The sequence below is a fragment of the Thunnus albacares genome, chromosome 12 (genome assembly GCF_914725855.1).
Source record: "Thunnus albacares chromosome 12, fThuAlb1.1, whole genome shotgun sequence".
Taxonomy (NCBI): Eukaryota; Metazoa; Chordata; class Actinopteri; order Scombriformes; family Scombridae; genus Thunnus; species Thunnus albacares.
In genome coordinates, this window is record NC_058117.1 from 827,254 (window position 1) to 841,294 (window position 14,041).

At 39.3% G+C, this 14,041-nt stretch overlaps 1 protein-coding gene across 1 annotated transcript in view; it reads right to left on the reverse strand.

Moving 5' to 3' along the window:
* Positions 1 to 14,041, reverse strand: part of LOC122993629 (E3 ubiquitin-protein ligase RNF31) — a 42,688-nt gene that overhangs the window by 1,569 nt on the left and 27,078 nt on the right. The window contains exons 14-22 of the mRNA XM_044367950.1: positions 12,353 to 12,559; positions 12,081 to 12,254; positions 9,323 to 9,421; positions 9,138 to 9,227; positions 8,197 to 8,311; positions 5,238 to 5,350; positions 4,386 to 4,496; positions 3,692 to 3,740; positions 2,784 to 2,880 (exon numbers count right to left, since the gene is read on the reverse strand). Of these exons, the coding sequence (XP_044223885.1) occupies positions 2,784 to 2,880; positions 3,692 to 3,740; positions 4,386 to 4,496; positions 5,238 to 5,350; positions 8,197 to 8,311; positions 9,138 to 9,227; positions 9,323 to 9,421; positions 12,081 to 12,254; positions 12,353 to 12,559 (1,055 nt within the window). The remainder of the gene's footprint in view (positions 1 to 2,783; positions 2,881 to 3,691; positions 3,741 to 4,385; positions 4,497 to 5,237; positions 5,351 to 8,196; positions 8,312 to 9,137; positions 9,228 to 9,322; positions 9,422 to 12,080; positions 12,255 to 12,352; positions 12,560 to 14,041) is intronic.

Below are 14,041 nucleotides of genomic sequence, written 5' to 3' on the forward strand. Positions count from 1 at the left end.
AACAGACTACAGCAGCTTCTTGCTAGTACTGATCATAAAACTCTGAACTGAAAATTGTTTTCTTTTTGCAGTCTGGGTCTTTTTTGTAAGTTTGGCCATCCTTTGCATCAGTTATAACATTTAACTTCTTGTCAATTCTCAAATAGCTGTTTACCTGTTGTTTTCATAAATTCAGCACGATATACATTTCCACAGCACTAATTCCATCAGTACAGCTACAGTCATGTAGCCATTAATCCCTTATACTGTTTTCATTCACTGACTGAACATCTGTCAGTCTCTTTTATTTTGCAGTTTTTTTGTCTGGTGTTAAGCTATTGTCAATAACTCTTTCTGCAGATGTTTTATATTAAAAGCCTGTCAAAAGACATACTTTGGATATACTTTCTCATTCAAGGGAATGAAAAAGTATATCTAAACTTTTAAATTCCACCATATGAGCTGGCAGAATTGATTCAATTTATCCAAAACAGTAATCATGTTCTCAGCAGAGTTGTGCCCGATGGCAGTCACAGCTTTTATTTGAGACTTGGTCATTTACTTGAATATCAACTTTGTTGAAGGTAATTAAATTTGGGACATCATTAGAAACAGCTAGTCCATTAGAATATATGACCAGTCAGACATCATCAGTCAGAGCTGTCGGTGAAATGAATGTCAACACATCTGGCATGTCCATCATCGTCATCCCCTGCACTGTGACTACATGTCTGCTAAACAACAGATAGTAACCAGGCAGCAGCTCTGCAAAATGTATTGGACAACATAACAGATAACAGCCTGGATAATAACTTTAATGTTCACCTCTAGGCTGTTTGGTCTACAACCAAACTGAGGGCAACTTATTTTAAATATTATTTAACATTACGCAACATTTAGTACCTCCTCCACTGGATTGTACTCTTTTACTGCGATTATCCCAAACTCTTTCATTGATTAAAAAAGGGCAAAGATGTACTGTGATTCATGAATAAATCCCATTTAAAGGGCATAGAGACTACTCATACCATGGGTTTGATAGCATTTTATCAAAATTTGAATCTGAAATCAAATACACTTATTATCTGAATCCACTATTGAATCTATTTACAGAATGTGCACTGAGTATTGAATCTGCTTATTGAATATAAATCCATTCAAATGCCTTATTGAGGTTAGTGTTCAACTTGAAGAAACTACAGTTGTAAATAATTACAACTCAAAAGATTCAGCTGAAATTTTCAGGTGTGGTCAGAAACAGTTTTGAGGGATGAATATGAATATATTCACAAACTGAAAATAAGATAAGACATTGAAATTCTTTTTCATTCAAGTTTTTGTTCCAAAGATGCTCGGCATACATGGTAAAAATAAATATTACAAGCAGCAGAACATATGAAATTTTGATGACATATGCATGTATCTGGCACATTTAAATAACAAGTAGCCTACTCACTTCAGCACACCTTATATTTCAGCTTTGTCTAAAGACTTAAGGTCCTGGTTCAAAACTAATAAACTGATCATCAACCTTAAATTATTGATATGATATGAATAAAAGTTTGACTGGGAAAATTCGACTCCTGAAATCGACATGAAGCGTTTAGCTAGATTCCTTTACTAGAGAGGACGTGTCACTCTGTTGAATTTGTTGGAACTACAAAAATACGCATTGTACAGTCATGTTACCGAGTGGAGTTTCTTCCATCACAAACAATCTTTAGCAAACTCAACAACAGGCAAGTTTAATTTTTGCTTGTCATCAAGTGACAGCTGATATGATTTACTGCTGGTGGAATAACGGATTTGTTTGTGCTGGAGTGAAAAAAACAGTAATTAATGTAATCTAGGATTGGTTAGCAGGGTAAATGTTTAGCTGTTTTTTGCTCTGATTTCATCAGAAATTCTAATATGCTACTCAAGTGAAGTCAAGTATTTGTCTGTGTTAGCTCAGACCTTACAGAACTTCATCACAAAAGAGAACTTCATTACAGAAGGATTCAATGAAGGAAGAAATCTTACACTAATACTTGTAGTTAGAAAAGAGAGAGTGGAGTGCCTGGAAAGCTGCTGTTGTGTGCTGAAGGCAGGCGGAACTACAAGAGCGTGACTGAAAGACCCATACACAGGTGAAAAACGAATGCACCGTGGGGAGTCCTAGTGACTTCGGAGTAGGCTTGGGCGGTATCTATTTCTGCATACCTTCCTGACATTTCACCAGGTATACAGTATATGACGGTATTGGGGTTTAATACTTATGACCCATAGAATAATGAATAGATAGGAAATAAGCACCCTCCTTCCAATGACACTTGTTGCTGCACAACAGTGGGATAAATGGAGATGATGTGCGGGTGATGGTAGCAGACTGGCAGTTGAATATAATCATATGACTAATAAACTGCTTTTGTAGTTGGAAGAAATCATCTCAAGATAAAGTAGGGCTGTCGCAATAACTGCAATATTGCATTATAAGACAAGCCAACCGTGGTGGATGGCAAGCAACCACCACAATCGCACTATCTTCACGTTTTTTCTGTCTTTCATGAGGCTAGGCCCTCTTTGGTTTACACTTCAATGCGTGTGTATTCAATGTTTGGAGGCTCCCCTGGTCCAGTCTGGTGGCTCTGGAGGATCTCGCTTGATGGTATTGAAAATCAAACCTTTGGGATTTCTAAATACCCTAATACCTTGATACCGCCAAAGCCTCTTTCGGGGTCTAAGACACATACTGTAGTGCATAGTGTATAAATGTTTCCTCGGTTAGAGATAAGAGCAAATAACACTGAATAAAGGCATCATACTCGCAGAGGCCAGCATGTCCAGGTTGGGTCTGGGCTCCACAGGCTGAGTCTGGCTGTTGGCCTCCCTCATCCTTCTGCTCTATCACTCCACACAGACCTTACAGTAAGAGACAGATGAAGAAGATGAACAAAGTGAGACAAAGAGAGATGGCTCCAAAGACAACAATCACGTTTTCAGTCCTCAAGAGAATAGTTCTGTGGATGGCAGACACCACTGTTCGTGAGCAGGACCACAGCTCTGTTTACATACCTTTGCTATTTCTTTCACACATAGTTCTCAGTAAATTACTGGGATAGCTTTTCAGGCACTGCTAGTGATTTTCACTATTCACACATGCAGCTACATTCAGGAACACTTTTTTTTCACATATGCCATTGCAATGCCGGAACAAGTTTGCGAGACAAATCACCCAGAAAAGCATTGGCAAGGCAACAGCAACCGTTGTTGTGGATTCAAACACGGCATCAGTGGGGTCTTGTAATCGGTTTGCTCGCTCCACATAAAAGCGCCTTTCGTCAGACGGATTCATATGTTACTTATTATTATTGTATATGTTACTGTTAATGTTACTGATCCCTGTTCCCATTCACACATGACCCCATGCAGGAAACGTTCCTGAACATTTCAGGGATAGACTGCATGTGGAAAGGGGCTTCTGTAACCTTAGCTCAAGCAGGTAAATACACTTTCCTTTGCTGTAATTCTGAATATAACTAATTACAAAAGCTTCATCTTAATTTATTGTGTACATGAAAAACTTAATGGCAAATATTTTCAACTACACACAAGATAGGTTAGGATTAGAGTTTCCAGTAGTTTGTTTTGCTCATGCTTTCATGATGGGGATTAAAAAATGTATAATATGAGGTCCTCACATGATACATACATGTGTGCAGTCCTGGCCTACCTGTCTGTGTTCCAGGAGGAGGATCAGTATTGAAGGCCACTCCTTTGTTCTGTCAGTCACAGAGAAGAGAGGGACACTAGTACGGCTGCAACTAATGATAATTTTCATTATCCATTAATCTGTCAGTTATTTTCTCGATTAATAAACTAGTTGTTTGGTTTTTAAAATGTCAGAAAATGGTGAAAATGTCAAGGGCCAAGGGCCAAGATACAATCTAAAACGTCTTGTTTTGTCCCGACCAACAGTCCACAACCCAAACATATTCAGTTTGCTGTCATAGAGGACTAAAAGAAGCTGAAACCAGAGAATTTTTGCATTTCTTAGTCAATTAATTTTCTGTTGATCAACTAATCAATCGAATCATTGCAGCTCTAAGCATTAGTCACTCATGTCACCCAGTTTAAAAAGGGAATTAATCCAAACTGTTCAGTAGTTCATAGTTGAAATCACTGTCAACAGTGAAGTCTGTGGATTATTCAGAGTAACAGGATGCATAGTTTTGAATACTGGAGCACCACAAACTAAATTCCCTTCACCTCTATTGTATTGGGGTTGAATGCAGAAATCTCAAAGTAGATGTTTTTCACATAGATTACATATAGAATGTATGTATACACACACATTTATACAGTATGTGTGTGTGTGTGTATGTGTGTGCGTGTGCATGTGTGCGTGCGTGCTTGGGTGTGTGTACCTGCAGTAAAGCTTGGAGTCTGGAAGGTTCCCAGTCTCTCAGATAGAAGAGACAGTCTCTAGGATGGTGGGCATGTAGTCCAGAAACACTGCACTCATCCACAGCACAGGTCTGATAGGGAGACAGAAGAGAGGACTCCTGTCACTTTTTCTGTTCTGTAAAATGTTACTTACCTCTACAGTAACCGTAATCCATTAAGACTGGATGCAACATTTGCATGTGTATCCCTTTAAGACCGGATGCGACATGAACGTGTTTTAGATGGTCCCGGTTTTCAAGACACGTGACCAATGAGATGCACTGTGATTCTGTGAAATACACATGGGGAAGGCAAAATGCATTGTGGAATTTGTATTTGTTTTTTTTAGCCTCTTTTAGCCTCCATGTGGACTATAAAAAGGTTTCATGAAGCGCAACGCGCTTCAGACAGTGACAATGGGTGACGACATGAGCGAGGGGAGCGACACTGACGCTGACTACAGTAGTTACTTTGAGGACAAAACGACAATGAATCAGAAGATTCAGATCCAGATTATGATGTGACTGCTGACCTGCTAGCCAAGGCTCAGTGGGTGAGAGACATGTTTGGTTGAGCAGGAGAAATAGGTTCCCATTTTTTTGTAACCTGTTTTTTAGGACTCTAATGGTGTCTAGTTAAGAATTTTTCATGTTGCCAAGGTCAACTAATGGCCCATGGGGTTTGTTTGGCGGCCATCTTGAATTGATGTCCATGTGAGTGGCAAAATGCCAATTTTCACAACTCCTGAACCAGACGACATGAAAAGACAAATTAACAGACTTTTTCATAGAATTTTGACCAGCTTTTCATCCAGGGGCATGTAGAAGACTTACAGTGTGGAAAGGGTTGTTGCAGCCACTGCAGAACTGGTAACGACATTGAGAACAGCAGAAATGCATGCAGCCTCCTTTAGACAGCGCATACTGAAAGCGACAGTTAGGACAGGCTGGAGGGAGGAGAGAGGAGTGACAAAGAGAGGGAAAAGAAAGAGAGGAGAGATAGGACATGAATGATGAGATAGAGAAGGAAGTAAAACAGAGTGGAGAGGGACAGCATCAGTATATTAAGGAAATTAATTTAATCTAAAATATAAAGATGCAGACAGTGTGCATGGATTATTTATTCATTGAATGAATGTGGTTTAGCCCTGTGACTCCTATGGGAAGGTCAAATAGGAAGTGAGCTGCCTCACTTGGACTAATGAGAGCGGAGAAGGAGAAGATCATGGGGCTGGTGAAATGACCTTTACATTTTACCTGAGCACCACTTGCCTAGCTTCACCTTCTCTGTGAAAGAGGCACTGTGGAGAAGAGTTAATGATGGCCACTGATGTCACTGAACTATTTAAATATTTTTTAGAAATTTCACAAGAAGCGCAGTAGTGCATAGTGTCAAACTTGGTAGAACAATAGACATAAAAGATTATATGATTTATATAAAATGTGTACAGAAAGCATGTGCAGTGTTCTTGTCTGTTTGCCTTTAAGAAAGTAATAACGATTGAATTCAACTCAAATGACCATCAGAATGATCTGACCTGTGTACAGCACAGAGAATAACCCAGTGGCCTTTTCCTTACTTTATTTTGACACAGGTGGAATCCCTCTCCCTCAGGGGCGGGTGGTGGAAATTTTTAAATTGTTGCTCAAGAAAGCATTAAACATTGTTACTTGTTGAAGCAGTTGTAGACACTGTACAATCCATTATACAATCAGTAACAATTATACAAATGTCCAAATACAAAAACACAAAACAAAAATATATTTATCTTGTATTTTTGGAGAGGAAGTATGTTGTTCAGCCAGTCCTTTCCCTTAAGCCAGCCCTTTCTTTAAAGATTGCAAACACAAACTAGACAGCTTTATACCTCTCCAGAAGCAAAGTTAAGAACAGTCATGTCTCTAAATGGACACTTCCACAAGCTGCTACACCTTCTTACAAACAAGTATGGTCACAGGATACCCTCCTAACCTAACCCTAACCTAATGGTCAGTTAATAACTTCAAACAAAAATCCTTCAAATTTAGCTCATCTAGGTACCTCAGGATCCACACAGTCTCTAAAACAATAGGCTTAAAGCAAAGATAACTCTAGCTAACTAGCTAGTGCTACAATGGTACATTTCTTGGCTTAAAGGCAGTGGAATAGTCTGACTGGAAAAGTCTAACTAAAGCACATGACAACGCACACGCTATACACACATATCAACATACAACATTATTATTAATATTAATTAACATTTTAGAGTTTGTGTGTGTGTATGTGATTATGTATGTGTCCACATGTTGGTGTGGATTGTTCTGGTAAATGTCTGTGAGTGTCTGTATGTCACTGGGGTATGACATGTGCTGCAAGTTCTCCTTGTTGTTGATGGTGATGACTTGCAAGCTGTCTGGTGTTCTTATGCTGGTTTGCCAAGTGATCAGTTCTTGGGTCTGTTATTCAAGTCATGAAAATCAGTTCACTGTGGGATTCAAGTTGCCAGTTCGTCTGTGTGTGACAGGCTCTTAGAGGTGAATTATGATAGCCAATGGTGGGGTTGTTCATCCATGTGGTACTATTAATTCACACTGGGATGTGAATTGGTTTTCCATCTTGCTGGCTCATGTAGCTTGAAGGATCAAAGGTGGGTTGGTTCAGTGGTCTGGTTTAGTGACGATGCAGATGTCACTAAACCAGACCACTGGGTGGGAGTATTCCTTATCTGATCCTTTTGGTTTGCAGGATGTTGTTTAGATGGTCTGGTTAGTGAGGAGTTTGGAACTCTCACTTATGTGTTATTGGCCAGCATTCCCAGAGGGTCGGCGAAAGAGCTGGTCTGTTGCTTGAGGCTTGTACTATCTGCCTTCGAAACATGCAGTGACTTTACCCTACACTTCATAGAACAAAATAATCCAAACAGATTAACAAACTTTGTACTCCTCTCCTTCATGGTGGCAAACCTGCCAACCACTTTGTCTTTGTCAATGTTTATGTTCCACTCAACACACAACAAAGTGAGGTTAGATGGTCTGGCCTCATCCATGCATGAACTCAAATAGCTCTTAATGAGCCTTAGATGGCTGAAACTTTGTCTTGCGAGTTTCATTCACCCCAAACATAATAAGACACAAATATCTTATATTTTGGCTAAAGTTTTCTGCAAAATTAGTCATAAACTTTGAATTGCTGCTTCTGCAGTCTTCACTTCCTGTGGAGTCAATGAGCGGAAATACAGACAGCATCACTCTGCCATGACAACCCACCTTGTGGTCGGAGGGGGGATTACATCCATAGTGATAGGAACTACCATAGAGAATGAATAGAAAAAGTTAAGAGAGTTAAGCTCTACTATTTCTGCTATGCTTCCCAGTCACATGCTACGTCCCCAGTGGGGCCCCTAGTGTGGGCCCTGGGGTGGTAACTCCCTCCCCCTCGTGGACTTTGGTTTAATGCACTCTAAAATGCCTGATGTAAGCACTACATATCTGTGCCTGCAGCTTAGTCACATTGAGAAAAATGGCAGAGGTGTGATTTAACCAAATACTTTTTCCTAGAGGAAGAACAGTATTTTACAGACATATTTGAAAGATGACTGACTTAAAAAAAGTTCAGTTTGGAGAAAGTGTAGTTGTGGTGGCCTGCTGCCTCAGGACTTTACCAGTTGTTGTGATTATGCTTAACTAGATAAAAGTGTGGGCTGGAGGAAATACTGCTGCTAAAGAATAACACTATAGAAATATGTGTGTATGTATTTGTGTGTATGTGTTTGTATGTGTGTGCGTGTGTGTGTGTGTGTGTGTGCATGCTCACTGATGCCATTGTCTCGGAGGTATCCAGCCAGGCCCTGTCTCTGATACTCTGGATCATTCTCTCTCTTCCATGACTGGTACTGCTCACAGGACAGACCTGCATGCTGAGACTCCCACTGCACACAGACAATAGAGAAACATACTGTACATATTATATACTCCATGTTGCAGGGGTAACCATGTGACCTTTCTCTGATGAAATGAATGCTCTAAAGGGGCACTGCGCTGATTTTACACATAATTACATTACACTTCAGCAGTTAAACCCTGATTATCATAGTGCATTACACTTCATCACTAATGACAAACTTCATACTCATCATTGTTCTCTGTATCACAAGGTTGGATGGATTTCCTTACTGACAAGAAGAAATAATCATGTCATGATATTTATCTATTAAGCTCTACTACTGAAGCGTCCAAACTGCCTCACATCTCCTCTCTCATTTAAATCTAGTAACTACATCACATGATCCTGTAACTACTTAACATTAGATATTCCTCATGTACGCACTAATGTTGGCAGAACTGGTTTCAGGTACTATGCACCTTTCAAATGGGATGAACTACAAACTGACCTCAAACTAGAGTCTTTCATTCCTTTTGGAGATTTTAAAGCTTTATTATCTGATGTTTTTTATGACTCTTTTAACTGTTTTTATGAATTCCTTGTAGATTGTGTAGTTGTCTTGTTTCTGATTGCTGATTGTGTGCCTGTCTTATGAATGTTTCTTGTTCTTAGGTATCTCTTGAAAAAATATATTAGGAGCAAAATTAAATATACTGTTTGTTTTTAAGAATTATTAGTCAAAGCAGAGTATTCTTATATGCCTTAAAACATTACTGGAGGGGATCTTTAATGGGTAAGAGCTGAGAAAAGAAGGTTAAAAATGTACACGACAGGAAGAGAGGAAGGAAAAACAACAGAGACAAAATACTTACAGGCTTTTTACACTGAGCACAGAAACTGTTGCGACACTGAAAACAGGTGACTTTTAGTTGGTCTCCATCATAGATGAAGCCATATGAACACTGAGGAGAGGAGACGAGAGGAGAGGTCATTTTAGATGTTGAAGTTGATGAATATTCTTCACCATAGTTATTGTTGAGTGACTCAGTGTGCTCACATGACAGCACCAGAGGAACTTGGGGTCCTTGATAAGGGCCTGCTCTGTCAGCTTCTTATGGAAGAGCTCATAGACTTCTGGCTCCAGACATTCTCGAAGCTGAAACATGAAAACCTGTGAAAACCATGTATCTCCAAAATATCAACTTTTCACAAGAGAAGAAAAACAGTTAAAATCTGTTAAAAGCTTTGTGACAATGCATTTTCAGTGCTCATATGCCACCAATAATTTGAAAGCTGTACTATGAGATTTTCACAAAGGTGCTATGACAAATTAGCTAACTCGTTTGGTGTAGAAAATCAAAGTCACTATGTGAAGCGAATTCTGACTTTGGCACCATCTAGTAGTCTACACTAAACCATCTAATTTTCAATGTGTTTCCATGTGAAAATGACTTGTATCCACACAGTGTTTCCAGGTTGTTTTCATAGAGATCTCTGCCCACAGCCAAACACCTGAACAAAAGGAAACAGCTAAATCTCTTGCCACACAACCCACAACCCCCACTGGGCAGGCTTATAAAATAGTTTTGTTTCCTCTGCACAGACTGACACAACCAGCTGGAGTTTTAAGATTTACACATTCTGGAGGCTGTTTTTGAAACACTCAGTTTTTGGGGGAGAAAAACAGAGCCGTGATCTGGAAGGAGGCCTGAAACAGAGAAAAAACTGTGTTTTTTTTTATTTTAACTGGTTTAATATGGACATACTCTGACATGAATGGACTAACAGTAGCACAAAGACTGCACCAGATTTCACTGGGATTGATTCATTTTTCTATACACAAAAAAGTATGCCATTAGAATAAAAAGAAAGGTGCCATAATCACACATTACATCTGAATTCACCTCTAGGAATCAATAAAGTGTTGTCTTACCTTAGATAAAGCATAAAATTCTACAAAGGCTACTATACAGTGGTCTTCATTACAAACTTACCAACATGCCTATTATTGCTCAACAAACCTCTCATCTAAAAACTGAGGATAAAATCAACAAAAATAAAAAATACATTTTAAAGTTCAGCTGAAGCTAATATAAGGCATTATCAGTCTGAGTTAGACAGGTGGACAAATCTCTCATTTGAAATAACCAAAACTGCTCAAACTTTAGCAGAAAACTGTGTCCATGTAGAACTGATATATCATTATAAGGAGCAGACTGAGAAAAACAAAAAATCTGCAACAATATTCTAATTTGAACATGACACAACAATGATGTGAAAAAAATAAAAGTAGTCATAGGGCCCTATTTATAGGGCCAGCACTCCCAGTGTTTGATATTTTCCTGAACATGAAATTGACTTTGTGCTGAGAACAGACATCTCAAAACCACTTTCTGGTGCAACATCCATCTGCCAAAACTTTGATTTTATCAACAAGAGCAAAGTAAATACTTGCAGCAAATGCACAACAATAACAGATTCAAGCCTAGAATGTAAATAAACTATTTTAATAAACACTCTCCAACCAGTTGATGTATCTAAATCAGCATAAAACATTATGTTTAATGTGGTTAAAGCAGGAACATTATGAAAGCCGTCTGTATTGATCTATGAATTAATATGGGTGGTTCTTATCGAATCTGTTGTCCAGAGCTTATGAGAAGGATGATGCACAGTCATTAACTGTGTTCACCTTCATTAATTCACATGCAAATGACAACTGTCCTTTTAGCAAAAGTAGCATTTCATGTTTTATTCTGGAAATGTACAGTGCAAATGCTGTTCATGTCATGCCACTCCACCTCTTGGCACCTCCAGACAGCAATATGATTTCCTGAAGAAGCATCTTTTCATTTCACTGTGATTGGCTCAGCTGTTTCAGAACTAAATGGCAAGTGATGTGATTGGCTGACAGTATATTAAATAATCACCACACCTCGTGATCTATATTCACCTCAAGCCCTTTTACACTTTGTGCTGCTACATGTACATGAACCAAAATAGCAGGTGCACATGGAGATGCCATCATAGTCAGTGCACTCGAGACCTACCACACTGTGCTGGTCATTGCACTTGCTTGATTAAAATAGGGCCCATAATGTTTATGGATTATATCATGAAGGGTTTAAGTCTATAGAATATATTTCCACAGAGTACAGACATGAATGGAAACCAACAGGTGATTGGAAGGAACAACATACTCAAATCTTAAATTAAAAAAAAATAAAATTAATTCAGTGTTATTACAAAGTGGGTCTTATTTTGTAGTTTTGTCCATTCTTTCTATTAGCAATACTATCACTGTACTCACCAAGTTAATAGCTGAGATCTGGGAACACAATGACATTACTTAAAAGAAATCCAACAGGTCAACAAACAGGTGTAGTCAGATGATCAGAAACAAACCAGGTTATCCAAACTTATTTGAAAATGAAGGTGGAAAATGGAGGTGAACAGTAAAATGGTTATGCAACCTGTCCATTGTAAATATACACCACAGTTTACAGACCAACTTACAGTAGTGCAGTTTTCCTGTGCAATGAGGAATTATTAGCAACAGTTGTTCAGGTGCACTTACTTTCATTTTCATGTCCAAATAAAGCAGTAAGTGAATGATCTGAATGAACCGTTTGTTGTTCGTTTCCAACTGTCTGTGTTCCCATAATAAGACATAAGAAAATAATCCAAAATGATCCTCTAATTTATGATATTCTTTGGTAAAATGGCTAAAACATACACTGATGGTCCTTTATTGGCATGAAATAATCGTCAATCCATAACTGTCCAAATTTGTTATTCCTCCTCTGCCCTCCTACCTGGATATCCAGGGTGGAGAAGTAGCTGTTGAGGTGTTCAGGATCATTGATGTCAGGCTCCCAGCAGACTGGACACACCATGTCTCTGATGTGTTTGTCCCTTACAGCGATGGTGAAGTGCTGCTGGAAACAACCACAACACACTGAACACTGGCAGGATGTCAGAGACTGCATCTGAGAGAAAAGTCAGTGAGAGGAAGTTAGAATGAACTGTAAAAACTCCACACTGACAAATAAGCTCCCACTCCTACAAATAGTCAGTCTCTCAATACCTTACTATGGGGGAAGACAGAGAGGCAGATGGGACATTCTTTAGCCAGCACTCTCTTGATGAACTCCCTGTCATGAGACTCGCGTACAGCCTGTACTACGTCCTCCAGGGAGTAGGGGGCACTGTGCTCCAGAAGCAATGACAGTGCCAGCTCACAGCGGCCCCAGCTAGGGAGATCATACACCGCTAGTAACCTCCGACATATACGCTGGAAAGAAAAAAAGAACTAAGTAGAAGAATACAAGAAAGATGGACCTCAGCCTAACTCATGCTCTAAAGATAGATTCTGAGGGCAGTGGAACAAGCTGCAAAATTCTGACATATACCTTATAATTAACAGTTGTCTATCTGGACATCCAACAGACATGGAGAAACATTAGCGTACACGTGGAGTCCTGTTTCTGTCTGCCTGGTGAATTTAAATCCAGTTTTCATTCTTTTAGCTCTGGTTTGGTCTCCACCAACTCCTGAGGAAAATATCTGGTTCTTTAGCTGCTAATTGCTCCACTATGTTCACCAGCTACAGTGTTTCTCCTATAATAGTACTATAATAGTACTATAATAGTACAGGCCTGGCAGGCTGCGAGGCCAATGAGAACCCCGCCAGGCCAAAACTTTTTTTCTAAATGTCAAAAATAACGCCAAATACCCATTCATTTGGAAATCAATAGCATTTGGGAGCCTCTGAGCAGTGCTGTTTTGAAATGTGAGTCAACGTCTGTGTCGTTGCCTGGGAAACCCCTGGTAGCGTAGCTCCTTTTAAGGAATAGGGTAGTACGTAACGTACGGTGAATGCGAGCGGAACAGAGGAAAAGGTTAGCAGTAAGTTGTCTGGCAATAAATGTACGGTACAGACTACAGTATGTCAATTAATAAATGCTACAGCTTCAAGACCAAGAAAAGTCACATCTGTTGTTTCCCCAACTGCTGGAAAAGTGAAGGAGTTAGCCCTGAAGTTAGCAACAACAACGCTAAACAGAGAAATACAGAACAGAGAAATGTGTGGCTGCTAACCATGGTCCTTTAAACTAGACTTGCACTGTGGATTTTCCAAGAAACAGTTCTAACATTCATTTTTGATATCAGGAAGAATGATGTGTTTCTGTTACCATGGAAGTTTTAGATTGACACACATTCTTACTATAGAAAACAGTTAATTTTCACCCCAACAAACTGTGGCTCAGGAGGTAGAGCGGGTCGTCCACTAATCGGAAGATCGGTGGTTCAATTCCCGGCTCCTCCAGTCCACATGCCGATGTGTCCTTGGGCAAGACACTTAACCCCAAAATTGCTCCTGATGGCTGTGCCATCAGTGTATGAATGTGTGTGAATGGTTAGCTTTCTCTGATGGGCAGGTTGGGACATTGCATGGTAGCCCCTGTACCCATTCAGTGTATGAATGTGTGTGAATGGATGAATGTGATTCGTAGTGTAAAAAGCGCTTTGAGTGGTCGGAAGACTAGAAAGGCGCTATACAAGTACAGTCCATTTACTTTTTGTTGTTATTGTTGTTTATGATTTTTTGTCAACTCAGCTGAATTCACTCAATTGGATTGAAAGTCTAAACAAAAATGTCACTGGGACTGTCATTTACCATATGAGCCTTCTTGGCCTTAATGTGAAGAAATCTTGCATTATTATGACCTTAAGAGCATGGATGAACTACTAAAGAGAGTTTATGAATTTCAAA